The 25,373-nt window shown below is 44.2% G+C and overlaps 2 protein-coding genes across 3 annotated transcripts; one reads left to right on the top strand and one right to left on the bottom strand.

Annotated features, from left to right (window-relative positions):
• Positions 1-204: 204 nt before the first annotated feature.
• On the bottom strand, positions 205-4,332 carry BUD23 (BUD23 rRNA methyltransferase and ribosome maturation factor). Of its 2 annotated transcripts, none has more exons than XM_075594490.1 (8): positions 4,039-4,332; positions 2,906-2,943; positions 2,703-2,798; positions 2,468-2,550; positions 2,242-2,338; positions 1,937-2,033; positions 613-663; positions 205-344 (listed from the first exon to the last, which is right to left on the bottom strand). In XM_075594490.1, exons 3-8 carry the CDS (start codon positions 2,789-2,791, stop codon positions 255-257), a joined length of 507 nt encoding a protein of 168 aa, XP_075450605.1. In that variant the 5' UTR covers positions 2,792-2,798; positions 2,906-2,943; positions 4,039-4,332; the 3' UTR covers positions 205-254. The 2 variants fall into 2 exon arrangements, with proteins under 2 accessions (XP_075450605.1, XP_075450604.1); XM_075594489.1 differs by having other exon boundaries at positions 3,909-4,048.
• On the top strand, positions 4,130-6,376 carry DNAJC30 (DnaJ heat shock protein family (Hsp40) member C30). Its single transcript, XM_075594488.1, has one exon. It carries the CDS (start codon positions 4,237-4,239, stop codon positions 5,200-5,202), a length of 966 nt encoding a protein of 321 aa, XP_075450603.1. The 5' UTR covers positions 4,130-4,236; the 3' UTR covers positions 5,203-6,376.
• The last annotated feature ends 18,997 nt before the right edge of the window (positions 6,377-25,373 follow it).

The following is a 25,373-nucleotide window of genomic DNA, read 5'->3' as shown; positions in this document are numbered from 1 at the left end:
ATGATGTATTCTGTTCTTAAACTTATTTGAACCATGGGCTCCCAGAACTGAACTACAGCACTAAAAGCTCCAGGGGAACCCTCTGATTAGCGAGATATTCATTCTTTTTTCTTTGCAAAGAAAAACAAAGTTGGCTGCAGGATCACCCAATTAGAAGCTGCAATGTCATGAGACAGACAGACAGACACACACACACACACACACACACACACCTTGCTGTGTGAAGTTTGTGGGGTTCTTGGTGGAGTTTGAGCTTACTTTTTAGCTTTGGCGCTGTTGGGATAATCCACGACCATCCCTCCAGTAAAGCCAGCTCGCATCGCCTGTGCTGTCACCAATTCCAGCTGCAAAAAGGGGCAGATGAGGCGAGAGGGTTTAAATCATCTAATCTAACAGTGTGTGGGGTAGAAAGGGGAGACCCAAGAGAGTAACAAGGAAGGTATAAAGAGTAGTAAGGACAATAGATAAGAGGACACAGTGAGTGAGAGGAGGGCAGAAGGTAGAAACAGAGTAAAAGGGTAAATAGGAAGAGAAAGAAAAAGCAAGAAAACTAAGAATAGTTAGACCTTATAAGAATGAGGAAACGGTAAGTACTGGTGTAACTTAGCTAACCTGTTCTGCATTCTCAGGATACAGCTGTAGAATTGCCCGCGAGCCTCGAGCCTGCAACACACACAAGCAGTCATGCACAGGGGGAAATGGAAATGATTTATTTAGTCCTTAAATGGCAGTACACAACAACAACAACACAAATAAAAAGCGAGAAGATGGATTACAAAAAATAAAGCAGCTTTCTATAAATCTTCTCCATAGCAGTAGATGTGGGAACTCGTGTATGATTATTTGTATTATTCATGAGAGCCCTGCAGTTGAATCAAAGCACGGAAGTCACAGTATTGTACCTCGTATTAGTCTAACCCAGGGGTGGCCAACTCCAGTCCTCAGGGGCCAACAGGTCAGGTTTTAAGGATATCCCAGCTTCAGCACAGTTGGCTCAATCAGATTAACCTGTGCTGAAGCAGAGATATCCTTAAAACCTGACCTGTTGGGGGCCCATGAGAACTGCAGTTGGTCACCCCTGGTCAAACAAGGCTTTAAAGGCAAATTTCCAATTTCTTCTCGCAGCTCAATTAACCTGTTCATCCGATTAAACGAGCAGTGAATTCAAGCCAACATTACAGCAGAAGAACACTACAAAGTCGAAATAATGCTTTTTGAAAACTAGGCAGCATTCTTGAGACTGGTTTCTATACCCATGATCTTTATATTAGAAGGCTCTTTAAGCATCGAAAAATGAAATGGACGAGTTTACAGGTTAAGCAAAAAGGGGACAGCAGCCTCCAAACTGCATAGGAACAAGAGGAAAAGTAAACAGCAAAAGTCTTGGAACCAGGGGCAAGTATTCTCCTGCACCTTCCCCTAGTTTCAGCCCCGTCAGCACAGTCTGTGCCAAGATCAACCAAAAATGTAAAAAACAGGTAAGCAAGGTCCTATCACCCAGCACGACAAGAACAACCAACGTTAGAGGGAGAGCAGTAACCTGCTGCTTCCATCTCACTCGTGCTGGTGATTGCACGCCCTAAACACCGATATTTACTGGCGTAGATGAATATATCAAGTCAACCTGTTTTAATAAGTCGTCAGTGCATTTGTGCTTCACATGGCAGAACCTAAACAAATGTATCGCACACCTCTAATTGTTGTGGCCAAGGGCACAGGACTTGAATATGATGATGGGTTTTGCACCAAGTAAGTCTTCCAACTTCACAGTCCAGTTTTGTAACCTTAAGGCTTCGCCTTCAGGGGTGTCCGCACACCTGAAGCCCCCTAAGGGAGTAATCAACTATTTAATGTCAGATGAATTTGAAAAAAAAAATAATTTGGTGAACCCAGCGCTTCCCCCCGGCGAAGCCATTTACTATAAGACGCCACTTACCAGCACAGAGTAAAGTGTGGAGAAGAAGCGAAAGAGACGTCGAGGCGGACTGTGTGTCTTCTTATCAGCGTTACAGAGCCACTGCAGAGCTGAGATACTGACATGGAGACGAGAGAAATAAACATTGCCTGACAAACAAACATTTTCAATTACCTTTTTCCCCATAGGACATTGTGCAACATCATTTTTTTTTTCACACAATGCACCTATCCCTATACATTCCTCTCTACTCAAACCCTAGGGATCGGTGTCCCAACAGTGCCTGCGCACGCCACACACACTCTTCCCCAGGACAGCAGTCCTACCTGATGCAGCCATCAAAAGCTCCAGGACGGAAGGGGATACCCTGGCCCATGTCTCCAAGAATCAGACCCCCCTCCACCTCACGCTCCAACGCCACATCTGCAGGAGTACAGTGGAAAAGGAGTCACAATGGAATAGGTAGTATGAGGAGTGGAATAGGTGAATACAGTTGTATAGGTAGTATGAGGAGCAAATAGACCAGGGGAAAAAGTTGGCAGAGGGACTTACCCAACATGGCAGAGCTGATATCAATACCAACCCAGTGATGTCCCAGCTCTGAGATGTAATCCCCACTCAGACCCGAGCCACAGCTAGAGAGAGAATGATCTTATGTTACAGAGTGAGCAACCCTTGTACTGGACAAGCCAGACCCAACCAAACTCCTCTCAACACCCACACAAATAGGGCAAGACAAAGTACAGCAGGCAGAATGAGACCAAGAAGACAGCAGAACACTACCTACCCTACATCCAACAAGAGGCAGGGCTGATCCTCAGGTAAACATAGGAGCTCAACTGCGCGTTCTGACATCTGCGACTGAATCTCCATCATACGGGAGCTATGCAAGAGAAACACATTAGGCACAGACACTGGCAAAAACATGGCAGATTACAACGTGCGGGAAACATATGGGACAGATAATCAATATCAGGTTTAATATCTTACTTTCTGGTGTATTTCCTTGCTTCTTCTTCATTATAAAACTACAAATGAAAACAATAGAATGAATGCTTTATGAATAGTATATACTGTATATATGTGTGAGCCATCAACTAAAAGCCCCATCTATAATAAATACAAAAAGGTGCTGGCTAAATACATTGCGCATCCACCATGTCCATTAAGAAATAGACAGGCACAACAACACAAGCTCAAATTTTAAAGGAGCAAAAGATTAACAGATGCCAAAGTTTCATAATATATTATTTCTTCCTTAAATAAGTTGACACACACTGTATGATTTTTAAATCATTACATTTATATAAACAGATATAGCAACATTCCCATCTCAACCACCCCAGTGTACGTCTGTGTTGCCCCAAAGGTGGACAGCCTTTGGCACAGCCGAAGGGCAGCTAAAGGGTGTGAGCCGTTTGCTGCCATTCGGCTGCTGTTTGGTGATGTTAAAGCGGCTCTATTTCAATCTGAAACTCACCAGCCCTTTATCCCCTGTACCATTTTCTAACTCTATCTGTCCATGACATGTCTCTGAATTGACTGTATAACCTCTGTTCCTTTAATGTAACCAGGTATTGGTATAACACTGTGCCCAGGACATACTTGAATACGAGAGGTAACTCTCAATGTATTACTTCCTGGTAAACCATTTTTATAAATAAATAAAAATCTCTGCGTGGTGCAGATTTTGATACTGAAACGTAAGCACGTAATGTCTCTTAAATCTGCTGTCCCTAAAGATGGTAGAATTATTTGAATGCTCTGATTATTTAAGTCGGATTTGTATACCTCTTCTGCTTGGCTCCCATTATATTTGTATATGCTGTTTGATTTATTTTTTTATTAACCCACTTGAGTGTAACAAGGAGTTGCATTCCTTTTCTCTTCTGGTACAGAAGGGGTTAAGTGGCTCAGAGTCCTGTGGTGTATAGGTTTGGCCACCTCGGCTATCCCACTCCACTAGCCCAGCTACACATCACTCCCCTCTCACCAGTTCAGGGGGCCCGAGGTGCTCCGGACGCCTTACACTCCCAGCCATGATCCTGCTAACACACACGTGCACCAGTGCGCACACATTCAACGTCACTCCTCAACGCGCACGGGGCAGATCGAACCCGTACCCGTCACTGCTTGCGCTTCACGCCTCGTTTCCGAATTCTCGGCCACAAAATAATTCCGATTGGTTGGCGATCCTGAGTGACGTTATCCTCGGCGCCCAACCGCTGCAAATCTTCCTCCCCACCATATCTGGCCCCGCCTTCCCTGGCAGCGCGCCCTGCGATTGGAGGAGCCGGTGCCGGCCTCGGCTCCGGGGGGACATGGCGGAGGTCAGGCGGAGGTTGCTGGGCCTTATTAGGGGCCGGAGCCTCCTAGCTCAGGCGCTCACTCTAGCCCCGGGATCCACGGCGGCTTCAGTCGCCTCCTTATGTCTCCGCCCTGTGACGTTCCAGCCCCTTGCTGCTCAGACCTATGACGCAAGAATGCCAAGTCACAGGATGACGTCAGCTGTCCCCGAGTCCATGAAACCCACCAATGAAGGTTGGTCAGAGGCCAAGTGGAAAGAAGCGACAACCTGGTCCCCAATTATTTGCAGTGGCCACACTTTATTTATTGGGGTGTCTAGGGGACAACTGATACAAACTTGTCCGGGATCACGCTGCTTTTCTTATGGGGCCAACTCCAGAGCTTCCTTTCAAAACAAAGGGCCCCGCCGTGGGCCCCGTAACACTGCTCAGGACGAGCCCCCCCTATACAGGAGTCGCACTGCATATTACGACATCTTGGGTCTGACGGGAAACGCTAACCAGTCCCAGATCAAGACGGCCTATTACAAGCAGTCCTTTCGCTACCACCCCGACCGTAATGCGGGGAGCGAAGAAGCCGCCCGCCACTTCGGGCAAGTCAGCGAGGCTTACACGGTACTAGGGAGCATCGGCCTGCGCAAGAAGTACGACCGTGGCACCTTGAGCTTGGAGGACATTCGCATGGCTGAGAAGCCCGGTGGAAGAGGGGCCAGCGATACACGGAAAGAGGCCTCTGCCCAAAGGGGGGCCTCCGCTAGCGCCTCCTCGAGAACCCCCACCAGGCCTATCTTCAACTTCGACGCCTTTTACCAGGCACATTACGGGGAGCAGCTGGAACGGGAGCGCTCTATGCGAGAGAGACGTGAGGCACTGCAGAAGCTTAAACAGGAAACGAACAAAAAATGGCATAACAGGCTAACCGAGATCGCTGCCATTATGCTACTGCTTACTGCTACAGCCTTCATGTTGTCGTTTAAGTGAGGGCAAGTGCCTGTTTACTCAATCAGTCCCAATGAAACCCCAATATGCTGTAACGCAATCTTTTACAAAACACTTCAATGGTATATTATTAAATACGGGTTATGCCAAACCTTGTTACATTTGCAGACAGATGTAACATCCCAAAGGCTTGTGATGTAATCAAGACTCGGCTACGTTTGGGAAGAAAGAGGCCATCGATATTCTTGCACAGTTGTACTTGCACCATCTTGCCTCACACCAGAATTACACCATTATACTAAATAGGACACACCTCACTTTTGACAGCTTGGGCATCTCTCTGCGTTGAAAATGTGGACATATTGTGGTGCTATGAGATTTTATCCCATGGGCATGTGTATGTCTGTAGGAGAGCGGGAACTTTCACCACCATCAGAACGTCACTGACCTGCTAAAGCTAACAAAGTCAGAAATTGCAGTGAGACATTATCCATCGAGCTGTGCTCAGCTCACTGGTACAGAGTAGGTCTCAATAGGATACTGACTATGTCTATGTTAAACAGTAATGACAGTCAAACTCCTGAATGAGCTGTTATATCACCATTGTTGTCTGAGAGATTTTATTACGGGAAGAAGAAAATCTGTGTAAAAGCAATTTGTTGCAGGTTTCCATAACCAAACAGGACACTCTCCTAACTTGTGTCACTAAGAGTGCATTCAGAATAGCCTACTCTTGCTGCTTGAAACTGACTATCTCTATGGATATGACCTACATGCAGGAATGGAGAAATGACAGGTGACTTCCCCAAACCCTGCTACCTCATTTGCACAGGGGGAGCTGCACTTTTAATTGTATTTTAATAAAATACTGTAAATTATAAAGGCAATTGTATCCAAAATGTAAATGATTCATACTAGGAATAATTAGTCACTCATGTCCTGTACATATATTGTATTGTATGTCTTTATTTATATAGCGCCATTGATGTACATAGCGCTTCACAGAATACACATGTAATCAAATAAATAACAGATAATATAATTAACAGATCATGGGAATAAGTGCTTTAGACATAAAAGTAACATTAAGGAAGAGGAGTCCCTGCCCCGAGGAGCTTACAGTCTAATTATATATTAGGAAGGTGTGGCGTAGTGGCTAATGTGTTGGTTTTTAATACACAAGCTTGGGGGTTAAATCCCTGCTTGTACACTTACAGTACACTCCACATGGTCCTGTCAAAAGCCATCCTCTCTGTGCCTTCCTAGGATGTGCTTGAAATCAGAATGGATATCTCAGTTTGTTTAATATTTAAGCAAAGTGGACATCAAACCCCGCATACATGACATTGTCTCCCAACACACACATTCTGAAACTGCCCATCAAAGACTCAATGTCAGTACAGAAAAGGAAAGCAACATTACAAGTTTCTCAACATCTCCAAAGAACATTATCCATACCATCCATGTATGTAGAGCCTTACAGTATTATTACTAGTTGTTTTTTTTTACGGGGGAGGGAGAGCAAGGTCAGTGTAAGCAGAACAACACTACACAAAAGTGTTAAAATAAAAATATTACACACACCACTTATGAGCACTTTAACGTGTCTCAGTTCTGCAACCCTGCCTTTCCCCATCATCTCTTGGTATACAACGGTTCCCCTGCAGCCAGGGATTCTGGTTAATGGCATGCAAATAAGCACTTGGGGTGTAACTTTTTGCTTTTTGTGCATTTCAACATGGATCCATGTAAGCTTAGGCCTGCCGTATTGCACAGCATTTTCAGCGCAGCCTGGGTTAAAGAAGTGCACAGCCTGTAAATCTACCCACTGACAGCTGTTTTGACCTTTTGGATCTCTTCAGCGTGGTGGTTACTCACTATGCAACGTGAAGCTGGTAGTGGCAACAACCTGACACAATAGGTTATGGTGAGTAAAAAAGGGACCAAATCAGTCATCCATACAGAGAATAGCACATAAAAATACCACTTGTGAGCACATTCACAAGCAAAAATAAAATATTTCAAGAGAAGAGAGGTATTTCACTTCAAAGAGAAGTTATTTTACTCACCTCTAACACATGGGTGCACAAAGTGGGGGGCAGGGGGCGCGGACATGTCCTACCTTATCTTTGGTAATGCATCGCCATGGCAACGCAGCATCAAATGACGCTGCTGGGTCATGTGACGTGTGCATCGCCATAGCAACACGCGTCAAATGGCGCCGCTTGGGTCACGTAACGTCACATGACCCCGCGTCATTTGATGCTGGATATTCGGTAAGGGGGGGGGGCGCGAGCACGGGCTGGCAGGCAAGGGCGGTGCAGCACAGAAAGTTTGCGCACCCCTGCAGAGAGAGTATGAAGACGGTCAGCGCAAAACTCATGGACCTCACGATGTTGATGGAACAGAATGAAGTTGAATAAAAGATGGAAATAAAAATGGAATAAAACACAGTATTAGTGCATACATCCACATGTGTGGGGGCGGAGGGGAGGGGAGGGGGGGTGGGGGTGGAGGATGTGATGGATGGGGTGATAGTGGATTTCCACTAGATATACAATCAATGAAACGTAAACATATAGTTTCAGTGACTCACACGGGCTTGTGTGAGACTTCGCCCTCAACGCAGACTGTAGTTGGTAAGTGCAGACTCCTATAGTGGAGTGACAATAAACAAAAAACTCACACGGCCTAATGTGAGTTCATTCCCTCAGAGGGTGATGTCAGCCTGTATAGGTGATGTAGAATCGTCTCAGCAAACTATCCCCCAATAGGTGTGGTGTGTGAGTGGCTCCTCTCCCCGTTGCCCATAGACCAAAAAATGTGTGCAAAACCAGGATTAGCAATATAACAGGTCTTTATTGGTAACAGTTAAAACATAAACATAAACAAGAATAAACGTTATAAAAAACAAGGTGAATAAACAGAGAGCACACACACTGAATTGCAACTCTTGTTGCCCAGCATCAGCCGCGTGGTTTGATCCTGCAAGATCTCCTCCTCCGTTGGTGTTCTCACTGACGCGTCCGGCAGTGGAACCGGAAGAGAGGATCTACACCGGATGTCCTGCGGTCGGCTGGGTTCCTCTCTCAATGAGCTCCGGCAGGGAACAACGCGTTTCGCAGTAAGCTTCGTCAGGTTCCCTGCAGAGTCTATCATATCATCTGATTGTATGTATCCTATAAGTCTAGGTCTTCAGCCAAGACTTAATCTTTTCAGATTGCCACGGACATCTTGTAATTGGAACTGATGTCCAAAGGCTCAAATCACAACTATAGCTCAGAGCCACAGCTGTAATAAGACACAAGCAAAAACTTTTAGAAATTCAGTGAATGTCATAAGGACTGTCGGCATGAAGGCTCTTTTAAGGTTCTCTGGATAATATAAGGGCATTGTGAATACTAAGTGTGGAGCTAGAATAAGGTTAGCAAACTGTAATTGTAACCGTTGTAGAAATAGGCGGCTGTGAGTGAGAACTGCACAGGATGGGGGGGAGGGGGAGATCTCCGGAGCTGAACCACGTTTATTTCAGCTCCGGGGACCCCTTGCTTTCCAAGATACCTACCTTGGAAGAGGGTGCTAGTATTTGTTTGCAGTTCAAATGTACAGTACCGCATCATGTGGGCCAATAGGAAGCCGCAAGGGCTGACATCACAGCTTCCTATTGGCCCATGTAACGCAGGGTATTTAAGCTCTCTAACTGGATGGATTCCCTGTTGCATAGTGAGTGAGACAAGGAAATCCCGTCCACACAGACTGAAACAGCCCTGAGGAGGTTAATCCCAAAACAGGCTATCTGGATTAATCTCAACCGACTCGTTAGGGGTCTAAAACCTCACTACAGGGATATTTAGTACAAAGGGAAAATCTGTGCTGCCAGAAAGATCTCAGGGGAAGAAAGGCTCTGTTCCAAGGAACACCGGTCCCTGGAACCTGACCAGAAGGAACCCTCACAGACACGACCACAGATCGTGGACTGACGTGGAGAGCACCCTGCCTTCAGGTACCTCTCTTTTGGACTTGTGTCACAAGCTTGGTAAAAGGCCTAGCCTTCCAGCCCTCATATAGGTACTGCTGACATGTTAATCAGTCCCCTGCATGGGGTTAGGCCTGGCTATTGTTTTCTGTTTAAAGCTACTGGCTAATAAAACCTCCGTTTCATTTTCACCTAAAACGTCTCCAGTGTGTTACCCTCTGCGCACATCTCCTACACCGCCATTTTGATAACCCCAACTAGTCCAACCGGAGCTGCTACCGGCACCCCCTACGGAGGTAAGTGTCTCCGGAAGCAGGAGGTCATCGGGAGCTGAAATGAACACTGCTCAGGTCCAGAGATCCCCTGCTCCATACCTATTTTTTTTTTTTAATGGCACCAGTTCTGCTGCTTAATGTGCCACCCCATCACAGGATAACGTAAAGTACAACAATAAAGGGAAGAGAGGCAGCTTTGGATGAGAGAACATGGATCCTGAAAGTAATGCTGCGTTTAATGGGGATCCAGCAAAAAATAGATTAATGATGAAAGGAGGGCAGACACAGATTATTTCTGCTACGTCATTTTAAATAGAAAAATGCAAGGAAACAAGATTGATTTAATCTTTAGCTTCTGCTGTTATCACAGTACTCTTCAGGCTGCCCTGGGCTGTGAGGAGAGCTCCATTTTAACCACCCGATAAACATCCCTCCGGAATTTTAAAGTGCAAGAAGTGAACTCTTAAAGTAAGTAAACATAAAAAACAAAATAAATATCGGTCCACGAGGATTGCTGCTTTAATAGAGATTTGCCTGTGCAGTGTAAAGAATTTGAAATAGAGGAAGAGGAGTGAACAATTGCACTTAAATATGTGCTTGATGGACGTTATGAGTAGAATAGAAAGGGGGGAAATAGGTCATGAATAAGGTTTTTTTCAAAAATATTAACGGTGCAGTCCTCCTCAATATTACCTATTACCAACCTAATATTATTTTCCCTGGCTCTTTATTTTTATGTGAATTTTTGTTTTAAAGGGCCGAAAGCCTGCAGTAGAGTGTTCACATGGAAACTCCTGCTGTTTGTTCCCACTTTCACCAGCACCAAACTGCTTTCCATGGATCTTGTCTTTATCTTAGTTTTCTCCAGTAAGGTTCTTTGTGGTCACTGAAAAGGGAATTGTATATTGTCCGAAGTGGCCGATCGCACTGCAATTGGCCAAAATCCCATTGACAGGGTTATGGTCGGCTGCTTCGGACAATATAGAATGACTCCCTAAGTGAGAGAGGCTTAACAAACAGATTCCTCTAGCTTGTGGGTTAACTTCTTAGGAATAAAATACACAGTTTTAAATATCACTGGGCAGGAGAAAAAAAAAACTAGGTGAAAATAGACATCTGACTGTTCAGGATTGTAAAGTAATCTTTACAAAAAATAAAACACGCAGGGGGAACTGGCACTTTAAGGAAGATGATTGAACATCCATAATAAAAACAAAAATTAGACCAAGATCTGTCATTGGTTTAGAGGAGGAAAGATGAATTCAAGTTAATATTTCCCAGTGAGGCTGTACGAAGGAGAGGACAGAAAACATCAAATACAGACATATGTAGGAGGTGGGGCTGTCTGCGAAGAGGACCTGGCTGTTTGTACAGACAGGAGGAGAAGAATGTTATAACTAAGGCCGAGCTCATGGTGGCAGCGTGGACTTGCGCTACTGTGCGTGCCACCGCACACACTCCTGCAGCCCCAGCGATGTGTTCACTAGGCTGCAGGAGATTGGGGAGGCAATCGGGGGCGTCACAAAGCTGGTTCGCCCTCATTGGCGACTACAGCCCGAAATCTCAATTTGACTTGTCTCGGCAAAATGTAGCAGCGTCGATGCGGGCACTTGAGGAAATGCAATAGCAAATCAGGTAAGAGTCCAGAAAGTGCACGTGAACGCAAGCGCGCGCACACAGCAACGCCCTCACCATGATTGCGGCCTAAGGCTGCGTTTATAGTAAGGGCGACACGACCGCGTGACGTCAGCAGTCGCCGTCCCTATAGCGTTTCCGGCACTCTGGTGCAGGTGACAGGAGAGGGTGACAAGGGGGGGGTGGCGGAGGCGTGGCAGTGAGCGGTTCGCCTTCATTGGCTGAACCGCTCACGTGCTGCTGTCACGCGCCGATCGCTGAAGAATTAAAAATCCTTTGACTGCCAGCGATCGCGACCGCGTGACGTCAGCCGTCGCACCCACTATGGGCACCCGCGACAGACTGTATGTACTTGCTACGGCGCTGCGCAATGACGCAGTCACCGTAGCCAGTACTATAAACGCAGCCTAAGAGACTACAGAATGTGCAGACCAAAATAACAAGTTTTAAAAGCAACAGAGTAGCTGAGAATAATGAGCACAAAGTTGCAACAGTGACTTACTGTAGGTAAACAAAGGTTATTCGACATTAATCAGGTAAGCAGTACGAACGCATGTTGCAAAGTAGAGGGAGACACTGAAGAAAGTGGATGGTATCTGAGAACAGGTCGGTTCGGTGCTGTGTAGAGGAAGAGAGAGCAGTAGAGGGTTTTTCTCTATTAGGATGAAGAGTTAGGCCCGGGCCATAGACGTGTGGGGAGAGCAGAGGCGCGCTAACGCTGAGGCGCAGCGTGCGCGAAGGGAGCCGGGGGGGAGGTGTTTGGAGGCGGGGCAGTGACGTCGCTGGGCCAATCGCCCACGATGCACTGACGTCAATGTCACGGCGCCGACGTCACGTCGCCGTGACGTTGACGCTGCTGTGCTGTGATTGGAGGTTTTCAGCCGACAGCGCGCTGAAAAACAGCTTGGCGCTCGGCTGAAACCTCCAACGCCTCAGCACGCCTGCGGACGCTCGCGTGAGCCCCCTCTCAAGGCATCCTCATTGAGGATGCAGGGGCTCAGCGCGGAGCGTTCGCACGCCTCAGCGCTGCTTGTCCATCTATGGACTCGGCCTTAGAATACAAAAAAGTAGAGGTGATTTGTAGAGTTAACTGAGAATTTGAAGTAACCTGCAACATTTTAAGCAATAACAGAAGATGAGCTGGGATAGGGTTCAAGAAGGAAGTAAAAACAAAGATTTGTGTTGAAGTGCAGAGAAGGCTTACTTGGTAAGAACAGTATTGGGGAAGAACGGTAGGATTTAGGATAATGAATAATGTTCTTTAGGTATGTTCAGAGGCAAGAATAAACGAGTCAAGGGAAGAAGTGGGAAATGAAAGAGCACTGAATATTTGTTTTATTTCAACACTATTGCCAGAGCCTTAAAATGAATGGAAAAATCCAAAGGGTATGAAACTGGAGTGTTGTCAATGTAAATTAAGTCTTATATGTGAGAAGCTCAGATGCACTGGGAGAAGAATATGAAATAGCAATGAACATTTGAGTTTTTTTGGATCATTTGAAATCCCAGAGGTGTACACTAGGTGGAGAGTGTCACTGTCTTTCTGGGAGCTGCAAAAGGCTCATCACTTGAAACCAAATATAGTGGTTCAGAAGAAAAAGCTTCAAAATATAACCGAGTCATCAGTATGACTGTGCTCATACTCAACAGACAAGTGTATGGTGACACCATGTAGATTAATTTATAGGAAAGGGAGAGAGTAGAAGCAAACTGTTGATCTCCTTGGCAAAAATAAAGAGGAATTAAAGCAGGGAGAGAAGACCAAATCAGCAACAAGAAGCCAGTAAATAGAGTAATTCCAACCCACGGTACAGGCTCAAATAGAAATGAGAAGCACCAAAGCTTCAGCCGTAAAGATTGCATCACTAAGCCATGTTTCTATCATAACATTAAGCAGAATAACTGTAGAACTGAAGATCCATGTCAGAGGACACAGCAGAAGGGTGCAGGGCAGTGGGGGGAAAAATTATTTTGTGTTTTCATAACCATGGCATCATCAGGTACCACAATACTTTATTTGGTCTCTCAATCTCAATGCCTGGCAACTTCATAGCACCTGGCACTGGAAGTGGGCCATGCTGGGACATGACTTGATTCCTCTGGTTACTCCCTTTTGTTTGATGTCACTTCTCAACAAGAGTTTGCACAGGCAACCCCCTATTTCTCCCCCTCCCTTGCATTCATAGATCCTTTGACAAGCACAGGGTGGGATAAGGGTGGAGGAAATACATGATTAACAAACACTCCCCCATTCAGAGGCCTTCAATAGAAGGAACGTCTGCTTAGTTTCCGAAGAAACAAAAGCAGACAACTCTTTAAGCATGTTTACATTTTTGAACAAACAATAAGACTGTTAAAGCCTTTACAAAATGATGGACAGGGGGGGGGGGGGTCAGCTAATGGGCAGGAATATAGGGACCTCCTCCCGCCAGGCTGATCCCCGCTCCCATCGATCCGCGCCCCGTGGCGCCAGGAGCATGCCACCGAAGGCGGCGGCCTCTTGCCCCCGCTGTTGCTCCGTTCCCAGCTCGACAAGGGTGCGTGCGTGCACAGGGCTTCTTCTGCCCTCACACGGGAGGAGGACCCGCCTCCCGCTCGGACCACGCGCCCCCCTCACATACAGCCCACACGCACGAGATGCGAACACCGCCCACAAGCAGCACAGCAGGAGTAATTATTCCACCTCGCCTGCAATCTTCTGTTCTGTCCTATCACGGCCCTCGCTGGGGCCACTCCTCTGGTTTCTATTAGCCCCTGGTCCTTTATATGCCCTGCTCAGTCATTCCTTATTTGGCTGAGCATACTTCCTGGTAGCCTTGTGTTCTCACGTTCGTGCCTTGCCTTGTCCCTAGTGCTTTCTCCCCGCTCTTGCATTCTCTCCGGTGTACCGACCCGGCTTGACTTAGGACCCTCTCTGCAAATCGACCCCGGCTTGCATTCTGACCATCCGACTTCTCCAACCCTCGACCTCAGCTTTCGGACACTGACCAACCACCCGGCTCCAACCCACGACCATGGCTCTCAGCACCAACCACTCTCCTGGCTCCTCCCTACTATCCGGCCAGTATCTGGACTAACGCTATCTCTTCCGATCAAATCCGGCTACGCTAACTATCCACCTTCCAGGCGTGTCTCCGCAGCTGCGGGTGCAGGTTTTATCCTTCCCACCTCAGTTCCGGGGTCCCTCCTTGTTCGTGGTGAGCGCAAAAGTGACAATATGTTAGTGTAAACTACTGCATCAATAAGGATGACAAGCTGGAATACTGTACATGCAAAACTGAGGGGGACTTCTGTCAGAGCTTGCAGTTGAACAACAATTACAGTAAATTGTTTAAAGCTTTTGTTAAGATGGTACTTGATACCAAGCAGATTTTTAATGTAAGGCTGTGTCCCTGCTAGCGCTGAGCGGGTGGCGCTTGCCGCTTTTACTTACACATTGTATGTCTTTATTTATATAGCGCCATTAATGTACATAGCGCTTCACAGTAGTAATACATGTGGTAATCAAATAATTAACAGATAATATAAATAACAGGTCATGGGAATACGTGCTTCAGACATAAAAGTAACATTAAAGAAGAGGAGTCCCTGCCCCGAGGAGCTTACAGTCTAATTGATAGGTAGGGAGAACGTACAGAGACAGTAGGAGGGAGTTCTGGTAAGTGCGTCTGCAGGGGGCCAAGCTTTATGTATCATGTGTTCAGAATATCCACAGTGCTATTCATATGCTTCTTTAAGCAAGTGTGTCTTAAGGTGGGTCTTAAAGGTGGATAGTGAGGGGAAGGGCATTCCAGAGGTGTGGGGCAGTCAGTGAGAAAGGTTTAAGGTGGGAGATGGCTTTAGAGACAAAGGGGGTAGAAAGAAGACTTCCTTGAGAAGAACGCAAGAGTCTGGATGGTGCATAACGAGAAATTAGGGCTGAGATGTAAGGAGGGGCAGAAGAGTGTAAAGCTTTAAAAGTGAGTAGAAGAATGGAGTGTGAGATGCAGGATTTGATCGGAAGCCAGGAGAGGGATTTCATGAGGGGAGATGCTGAGACAGATCTAGGAAAGAGTAGAGTGATTCTGGCAGCAGCGTTTAGGATAGATTGTAGGGGAGACAGGTGAGAGGCAGGAAGGCTGGACAGAAGGAGGTTACAGTAATCAAGACAGGAGAGAATGAGGGCCTGAGTCATAGTTTTAGCAGTCGAGCAACAGAGGAAAGGGCGTATCTTTGTTATATTGCTGAGGAAAAAGCGACAGGTTTTAGAAATGTTTTGAATGTGAGGGGCAAATGTGAGAGAGGAGTCGAGTGTGACCCCTAGGCAGCGTGCTTGGGCTACTGGGTGAATGATCGTAGTTCCAACAGTAATATGGAAGGAGGTAGTAGGGCCAGGTTTGGGAGGAAGTATGAGGAGCTCTGTTTTAGCCATGTTGAGTTTAAGGCGACGGAGGGCCATCCAGGATGATATAGCAGAGAGACATTCAGAAACTTTGGTTTGTACAGCAGGTGTAAGGTCAGGTGTTGAAAAGTATATTTGTGTGTCGTCAGCATAGAGGTGCCAGGAGACACCATGGGCACATAGCACATCTGCAGAAAAATCAAAAAGCAAAGTTGGTTTCTCAAATGATACAACTGCTCCTAAACTACAGATCTGGGTCCTTAAAACAAATTGAGGATGAAAAAAAAAATAACCTTCAACAGCAACAGAACTGACTCATAGCCCTTGAACAGAGACATGCAACCATCGAGGACGAGGACAAAAACAATGATGAGTTAGAACGCCTGGCCAAATAAAACATCTACAAAAATCGAACGCTGACCTAATGGCAAGTGTTGATGACCAAAAAAATTAGATCCATAAAGAATAATTTAAGATTGATACAGATGCAGCGGCCGTTATTCGAACAAATCACAGAGCCGTTTTCGTGTGCGCTGCTGTACTCCACGCGGCATTAACGCGGCCAATCACCCCAGGCACACGTGTTTATCGCGGTTGCTTTGTTTGAATTTCATTGATTCTTTTTCTTTGTGTTCAATGAAATTAATGAATTGTATTGTGTACAGCACTGTGCTACTGTGTCAATTTAAAGCTGCAGTTCATTCTTTTTTTTATTTATTTATTTATTTTTTTACTTCAATAGTTTCATGTGTGCAATCTCTAATTACCTAAAGAACTGTATAGCTGCAGGTCAATTCGTTCTCCATGTATTGATCGGCGAAATTTGGTGACATAATTAGTGAAGGGATCTGTTTTTCTTCTGCTTCTGTCTCTCAGTGGAAGCTCAGGAATATTCATGAGCACTCCTGCACTGGCATGTGCTAGAGGGAGGGCAGGGCTGACAAAGGGGTGTGCCTGGGCTTGTGACAGGACATGAAGGGGCAGTGCCTTAGTAAATGGCTGTTAAAATAGAATACAAGAAAATTGGTCTTTCAAAGTTGTTTTTTTTAAAACAGAAAATGCTAAAAGTATTATTTCTTACTACAGAACTGATTTATTAAAATAAAACACACATGCAGGATATTGACTGAACTGCAGCTTTAAGATGTTTAAAAACCAGAACACTAAAATGCAATTTTGCACACGCGTCTAAAGGTGGTACGTACGGTTGAAAGAAATCACGGGCCATGACATGGGTATTCCGAGGTATAGAACAAAGTGTTCGAATAACGGCCGCTGCATCTGTAGGTGCTCCGGAAGAGCTGCATCTGTAGGTGCTCCGGAAGAGCTGCATCTGTAGGTGCTCCGGAAGAGCTGCATCTGTAGGTGCTCCGGAAGAGCTGCATCGGTAGGTGCTCCGGAAGAGCTGCATCTGTAGGTGCTCCGGAAGAGCTGCATCTGTAGGTGCTCTGGAAGAGCTGCATCTGTAGGTGCTCCGGAAGAGCTGCATCTGTAGGTGCTCCGGAAGAGCTGCATCTGTAGGTGCTCCGGAAGAGCTGCATCTGTAGGTGCTCCGGAAGAGCTGCATCTGTAGGTGCTCCGGAAGAGCTGCATCTGTAGGTGCTCCGGAAGAGCTGCATCTGTAGGTGCTCCGGAAGAGCTGCATCTGTAGGTGCTCCGGAAGAGCTGCATCTGTAGGTGCTCCGGAAGAGCTGCAGACCAACGATGGTCTGTTACAATTTGTAGTGATGGAACTACCCAGGTTGCTTGGTCTAAAGACAACATATTACATCTAACAGTTGCAAGGACACACAAAGTTGACCCCAAAAAAAGACAAAGTAAGCCAAAAATCACAATGAGCAAATTCAGCATAAAGTGGATTTATAAAGAGCGTAAAATAAAATATAAGGAGATCCCAATTGTAATATTTCAGGACCACACAATTTGTACTGATCTGCTCAGAGCTCTATAAACGGCAAATTAATTTGGCATTGATGTATCCTGCCATTTGTTGGTCTTACCCGTCGCTTCCCTAATTGTTTTCGGTATGTCCCGGTCATAGGTCTGGGATGGGTGCCCACCCTAAATTCCTACACACGCTTTAGAGTTTCTTGGTGAGTAGTGCATTAGAAAAAGTTTGAAATAAATACATCTATAAGTAATTATTTGAAGGACAGGATGCGGTAGTCCGCGGGATGGAGGTTTGCAAGATATCGAATACCATTTTTTTGTATTATTAATGAATAGAACAAGTATCACCCAATGCACAACAATGTCTAACCCAGTGCTTTTTTTTGGAATGCAGCTAAAGGCATTCTCAGAGGCTTCATTATTTTATATGTGACTAATAGGAAAATAAAAATGCAACCAAAATGTTAGGATCTAAACACTAAACTTAGGTTTCTAGATTTTAAGATTAATCCCAACTCCTCTGCAAAAGAACAATATACAGTATATACAGAAAGAAAGAATGTAGGGCTATTCTTTGTGAACACAATATTCCCGGAGCAAACGCAGATGAAAACATTTTAAGTTTGGAAACAAACCTGGCAGATTATTATGTAATATTATAGTCAAAGCAACAATTTTTATAAAATTACTTCGTGATGGGAAAGGCAACAGATATACCAACATAACAGACAGCTAATATATGTCACAATTTTTATTCCCCTCTTTATAGTAAAGATTCGTGGCGTTAAAATAATAAAATTGTTGTTGGGAGGATTTGCAAAACAAGATCAGACAGATTTCATATTCTTTGAATCTCTGAATCCTTAAATTACCTGTGAAGCAATAGAAGCCGGAATTAGCTAATTTAATAATAACAACAAGCCACCGGGACCTAATGGTTTCCCTGTCAAATTCTTTAAAAATGTTTTTTTTAATAGACTTTGCTAAAGTAATATGTAGAGTACACCAAAATATTGGAATGATGAAAAAGCAACTTCTGATTTAGGTGCATCTAAATATATCCTTCATTTAAAACCAGGAAGAGATCTGGAAATTGCCGGCTAATATAGGCCCATTCCATTACTCAACTTACATTATAAGATTTTACTAAATCTCTGGCAAATAGACTTAAGCTTTTTTTTGTCAAAGGTGAATTTTAAAACCAAATAGATTTTGTAAAGAGTAGACACTCCACTTCTAATATAAGGTAGATGCTAGCTATTGTTGAATACTATTCAAATGTAAGAAGGGACAGAGATAAAATGATTAATCCAACCTTCACAAATTCAATAGACCCAACTTTTATACTTTGTCTTGATGCTGAAAAAGCACTTGATATGGTTAGCTGGGATCATGTAGTCACTTCTAAATTTGGTATTAAAGGCAAATTTTGCAAGCATTTGAGGCCTTGTATTCTGTACCCACAGCCTCTCGAATAGTTAATTGTGGTTTATTTAAGCAATTCTCGCTGGGCAAGTGTACTAGACCAGGATGCCCCCTTTCTCCACTTGTGTTCACTTTGGATCACATTCCATTGTTGATCAAAGAGAAATTTCAAGGACTGAAATGTGAGAACCAAACTCTCCACCTAGCACTGTTTGTTGACCATATGATTCTATTTGTTATTTATTTGTAGACCTGAGGTTTTGGGCTATTATTCTGTCCTCCTCCTGTGCAGTAATACCTGGTAAGGGCAGGTTTGCCAGGAGTAATCATGGGTTTTCCCCACACATGCAGCTCAGTGAGTCAGAGAAGGTGGGTAATGAAGCCTGCTGTCCAATCAGTGGCATAGGGTGGGTCTCATTGGAACTGATTTAGTGAGTTGCACTTTCTGATTTAGCCAGTTCCTCTCCCCTCTTGAGAGAGGATAGTCTACCCAACCAAGCCATCAGGGCTCTCCCTCTGGGAGAGGTGGGAGGCTATTCCCCTTACTCCACCATGGAGTAAGGGAAGAGCAGGGACAGCTGTGGGGGCTCTGTACCCGCAGTGATTGTCCAGGGTCATCCTGATGGGGAACGCCTAAGCTATCGCCTGCTGTGTATGCTGTGTGAAGGAAATACTGCTGGAGCTTGCAAATAAAGACCATCTGTTTTAATATCTTCTGTCCTGAGATTGGAAGTCTTATCAGGGAGAGGAAGAGTCAATTCTCCTGCAGAGATTTCTCCCCACATCTCTGGGGCTGCACGAGATGGAGGCGCTGTCACCATGAGTACAACTCAGTCCACAGGGTTACATATTTATTTATTTATACAATGTTTTACCAGGAAGTAATACATTGAGCTTTACCTCTCGTTTTCAAGTATGTCCTGGGCATAGAGTAAAGATGACAAATAATACATGGTTACAAATACAGTTACATAAGTTAACAGGGTATACATTATATATGACATAGCATGCACAGTTAGAGATAATATATATTATAGGTGTATGTAACAGTTACAGACCAGATTAAAATGTAAGACTGCTTTAGTTTTGAAAGAACTTAGACTGGTGGTGGCTGTGAGAGTCTCTGTAAGATTGTTCCAGTTTTGAGGTGCACGGTAAGAGGAGGAGGAGCAGCCGGATACTTTGCTGAACGTTGGGACCACAAACAGTCTTTTGGAGTCAGATCTCAGATGATAAGTGCTGCATGTGGTAGGGGTGAGGAGCTTGTTCGGATAGATGGGTAGCTTGCCCAGAAAGTATGAAGGCAAGACAGGAGAAATTAACTTTGCGCCTAGACTCAAGTGATGACCAATCTAGTTCTTTGAGCATGTCGCAGTGATGTGTGTTGTAGTTGCATTGGAGACCCAAATGGCATATTGAATTGTAGAGGGTGTCAAGTTTTCTAAGGTGTGTTAGGGGTGCCGAGCCGTATACTATGTCCACATAGTTGATAATTGGCATTAGCATCTGCTGTGCGATATGCTTTCTGACCAGCAGACTTAGGGAGGATTTGTTCCTGTAAAGTACACCTAGTTTGGCATAGATTTTGGATGTCAGGGTATCAATGTGCATCCCGAATGTTAAATGGGAGTCAAGCCATATGCCCAGGTATTTAAAACTAGTAACAGGAGTTACGGTGGTTTAGCGTTGGTTTTGATCTGGAGCTCAGTCATTGGGAGGTTTAAAAATTTAGCCTGGTTCCCAAATACCATTGTTACAGTCTTGTCAGTGGTTAAAAACAGTTTGTTTTGGGAAATCCAATTTTCAAGTCTCAAAAAGTCAGATTGAAGTATGTGTTCAAGGTCGAAGAGGCTAGGGCTGTGTGCATATAAGATTGTGTCATCTACATACATGTGTATTGAAGCTCCCTTACGAGCTGTAGGAAGATCATTGATGAACACTGAGAAGAGTAGGGGCCAAAGAACAGAGCCTTGAGGGACACCACAGGTGATATCCAAGGGGTTGGAGTTACAGCCTGAGATGGACACATCTTGGAATCTACCTGATAGGTAGGACTGAAACCAGTTTAAAGCATGCTTCCCTATTCCAGAGCACTGGAGTTTGTTAAGCAGGATAGCATGATCAACAGTATCAAAAGCCTTTGCAAAATCTAGGAATACTGCACCAGTGAGTTGTCCCCGTTCCATTCCACACTGGATTTCATTGCAAACTTTTAGCAGGGTAGTTACCGTGGAGTGTTTGGGGCGAAAGCCAGATTTGAATTGGCTAGGGATATTTGTCTTGGTATAGTAATCACTTAATTAGGAGTGAACACATTTTCCCATGACTTTGGATAGTATTGGGAGAAAAGAGATTGGCCTGTAGTTTGAGACAGTGTTTTTGTCCCCACTTTTGAAGATTGGGACAACTATGGCAGGTTTCCAGGTCTTAGGGATATGGCCTGAAGACAGGATAGAGTTGACTATGGAAGCAATTGGTTTGGCAATGGCTGGGGCACCAAGTCATAGGAACTTAAATTGCAGTAAATCAGGTCCACATTGGCTGCTTAGTTTAAAATTTGAGGAGCGCTTGTGTAATCTCCTCTTTGGATACTGGGACAAATTGAAAATTGTGAGTAGTGTTGGGAGGGGGTGGGGCTATAGGGGTACTCCCAGGATGAGATTCAGGTTTGTGGTTTGGGTTCCGTTTCGCTAATACGTTAGTAGCACACCCCACAAAGTAATAATTGAATGCATTTGCAATTTCTGTGGGGTCTGTCAGAGTAATATCCTCCTTAGTGATATTACTTGGTTGTTGATGGCTAGAAGGCTGGCATATATTGTTGATAACCTTCCAGAAGTTAGCTGGGTTTGATGTATTCTGGAGGAGATTGTCAGAGTAATATTGTGCTTTTGCATGTCTTGTTTGACTTGTGCACATGTTCCGCAGGCATCTGTAGTTATTAAGATCCTTGGTAGTGCCAGTTACTTTGTAGCTTTTCCACAAGGCATCCTCAGGTTCAAATACCCCTAATAAGAGATTTCATAGATACTTTTGGCGCATTCCCAGGATAGAAGATTAGTTATGATAAATTAAATAGTCTTTGGTTGATGGAAAAGACCCTAGGACAGATCAAGGCACTTTTTCCTTTGTTCAGGTAAAGGGAAAAAATGAAATATTTAGGAATAATTATACCCAAGCTGATATTGAAATTATATGAATTACATTTCAGGCCCAAAATGAATATTTTAGTGAAAGAAGTAGAAGAATAGACAAGAATGAATCTTATAAAAATAATATGTTTTTCCTAAAATAGCATATGGCTTACAAGTGATCCCACACCAACTTAGGAAATAGGCATATACAGTACTGTATATGTTTCCTGTGCTGCCACAGTATACTCGCAGAAGAAACCTCGGAGGTTTTGAAAGTTCTGTACAGTAATATCTTTTATACAAAGAACTCTAAGTTGGTCCTCTAAAAGGCATCACAACCTTGGACTTAGGGAAAAAGATACTAATAAAATCCCAAATCATTTAACTCTGAATATCTAGTCCTTACAAAAGTTCTGTTTAAAGGGGGGGGGGAAATAGAATTAGTCTGCAAAAACTTACATTGTCGAAAGAAAAAAGTGGATCTAATTTTTGGAATCTGGAATGGTTTCTTTTGGCATATCTAAGTAAAAATATGAGAGACTGGATCTTGAATAGAGAATCTTGTATTAATAAGGAATTTGAAGCTAACAATACGTCTCTTATAAATTTAAGTTACTTAATGTTGATTTGTCATCACTCCCTATAAATATTAAAAAAAAAACAACAATCTATTTCAAATACCCATAAAGGCATGGAACCAATAATGGAAAATGATTAAGGTAAGATATTCCAGATACTTAGTGAAGGACTGGGAGTCTGACACTAAGACGTTTCTCAGAGTAGATTTTGTTTTCTTTAAGCACAGAGGTTGCCTCGGTGTGATGAGGAGAGGAACCCTGGTCTAGGCAAAGAATCGCTCCCACCGCATAAGCATATTTACTTGAAAAAGCATTAACCCAACATCATTCTCACCTCACTCTGTGCATGCGTATTTCCCTGCCCTGGCTTTATCTTCCATGAACAATGGCCCATTCTTGATCTTCTGCATTCCTTTGGGATAACACATATGTGGGTAATCCTTCTTTCTGTTGTATCCAGTGTCTACAGCTAGTACCTAAATTATGTATTAGGAGGGACAGTTGAGAGGTACGTTTTGCTTCTCTTGAGATTTACTTCCATTCTCTTTTTTCCTTATTGACCTCTTTGTCTACTATGGTCTAGCCTCATTATGAACATTATCCCCTTTTGTGCAGGAACGCAACACACCAGCTCCTACTCCGTCTCTGTTATGGGGGTACCACAGTCCAACATTTACCAATTTTTGGCCATATGTTTTTTCCTGATGGGTCTTCTCACTTTGTAATCATCGGCACAAGCTTTAAAGTTAAAGATTTCATAGACCTATTAACAATATTCAACCATTTCAAGAATTTTAACAATTAATATTCCTCATTCACAATTGTATGTGTATTTCAAAGTCAGACGTTTATATTATTAATCTGGTTAGATTCAATTCTTATATTTAGTCTCAGAATTGTTTTCAGGACAACATAAACATGTCTAAACTATTCAAATAATTCTAGTAGCTTGGTAACTGGTTTACTCAAAGTAAAGAAATAAAATGATTAATTAAAACCAACGACATCTATGTGGAATTTGCATTTTCCAGATATAAACAAATCAGAGCTTTAACTTTGTGGTATCAGTAGTCAGGAAAGCAACAGAAGACTAAAAAAAAAAAATACAATTTAGACTAATACACAGAGATAATATATCTCACCTAAAAACATATGCCAAATTCATCACTAATTCTGATGTGCTAAATGTTTAGGAGGAAGTGCAGGTTTCAAACATATGTTTTGGGAATGTGACAGGATTCAGACATTTTTGCCATAAAGTGAAGAATTATTCACTAGACTATGATATACTCGAATCTAATATCAGATTTTCTCCCCGATACATTTTCCTCGACGGTATTAGGGACCTGGATCTGAGAAATAATTATGAAAAACAATTAGTGGGCGTAATATACTTAACATCAAGGAAATACATGTAACTAATCCCTCCAACAATGGCCCAGTAAAAATGTGAATTGTTCACTATTATGACATTAGAGAGGTCACATGTGATGGCAGATATTGAGGGAAAACTCTGGGTAATTGTATTACAAATGGGAGAGATTCTTTTTAGACTGAGACTTAGTGGTGGATTTCCTGTTAGGCTGAGTAGGCTGTAGCCTAGAGCGGCAATTTTTTGGGGGAGACAATTTGTTTGTGTGTGTGATGTGTGTCTTACCTCTTCCGTAGCAGGCCCTCTCCTGTAGCGTTGTGTCGACATGAAAATGCGGCATTACATGTCGTTTGATGTCCCTTGCCATAACAACGTGGTGTCATGTGGCGGCGTGTTGTCATGACAATGCGACATCATACGGTGAGGCGGGCTGCTCACCAGCCTACAGGCGGCCGAAAGCAAAGTCCGCCACTGCTTAGGCCTCGTGCGCTGCGCCCTGCTCGGCTGGGCGATTCGTGGCCCGACTAGGCGCGCGCTCGCATGGGGGGCGCGGTCACGACGTCACGGAGATGGCTCGCCCTCATTGACGCAAAGAACAATTGGAGAAAAGAAGGCGGTGCAGCTGCCTACGTCAGTGAAACAGGCCGGGAATCCTCTGGATCAGCAAACTATAGATTTATTGGCACATTTAAACAGCAAAAAAAAACGTTCACTCTGACATGTTTCGTGCGAGGGATCACACTTTATCAAAGTCTGTTTCACTGACGTAGGCAGCTGCACCGCCTTCTTCTCTCCAATTGTCCTTTGCCAGCACCTCGGTAGGAGCACGCCGACAGCGCCAGGATCCCACACACCAACAGTGAGTCATGCATTGATTTGTTCCGGTTTCTTCTTGCAAAGTGTTCCTCAGTGAAGAGGTTATAGAGGGGCCGGATACCACTGTGTTATAGAGTGTGGCTACGTGGGATTTCTCTTACATTGCGTTGTATATACGTCTCAATACTGTATTTGTACCTGATCTAGTCTGAGTAGCGTCGCTGAGGGAAGTGGTGTCCCCATTTCTCCAGACGCTCACGTGACGCGCTTGCAAGCAGCAAATTCAAGTTTGCTTGCTCTGAGTGCCGAGTGGGCTCAGGCGCTTGCTCACGCTGGCCACACACATTGCCGCAATGTGTCTCATCGCGGCTAGCGTGAGGACGCCCACCCGCTCAGCGCCACCCTGGACGAGGCCTTAAACACACAAATAGGAGCTATGATTAGGATAAGCATTGCTGCAACAGAATGGTTTCTGCCGAGACCCAGCAGAGGCATGGGTCGTTTCTAATTGATCATGTTTTTGGTACTTACTTTGGTTTCATTGTTTTTGGTACTTACTGTGTCCGAGGGGGAGACTGGTTCCGACCATCGAAATGATCCTATGAGACGCACTGTGATTGATTTAATTCAGTTTCATTTTCTTTTTGTATTTTCTTGCTGTCAGTTTTGATTTAGCTCACTGGGAATACGATGGCTGCCATTGTCATTGTTATATTTCCATTACACATTCA

The sequence above is a fragment of the Ascaphus truei genome, chromosome 3 (assembly GCF_040206685.1).
Source record: "Ascaphus truei isolate aAscTru1 chromosome 3, aAscTru1.hap1, whole genome shotgun sequence".
Classification (NCBI taxonomy): Eukaryota; Metazoa; Chordata; class Amphibia; order Anura; family Ascaphidae; genus Ascaphus; species Ascaphus truei.
The sequence above is the reverse complement of the archived record's forward strand: the minus strand, read 5'-3'. Positions and strand labels throughout refer to the sequence as shown.

Coding starts and splice junctions, on each gene's coding strand:
- BUD23 (XM_075594489.1), bottom strand. CDS start 3,956: ATGGCTGGGAGTGTAAGGCGTCCGGAGCACCTCGGGCCCCCTGAACTG. Junction 2,944..3,908: donor ACCTCGGGCCCCCTGAACTG/GTGAGAGGGGAG, acceptor TTTCATTTGTAG/TTTTATAATGAAGAAGAAGC. Junction 345..612: donor ATCCTGAGAATGCAGAACAG/GTTAGCTAAGTT, acceptor CCCTTTTTGCAG/CTGGAATTGGTGACAGCACA.
- DNAJC30 (XM_075594488.1), top strand. CDS start 4,237: ATGGCGGAGGTCAGGCGGAGGTTGCTGGGCCTTATTAGGGGCCGGAGC.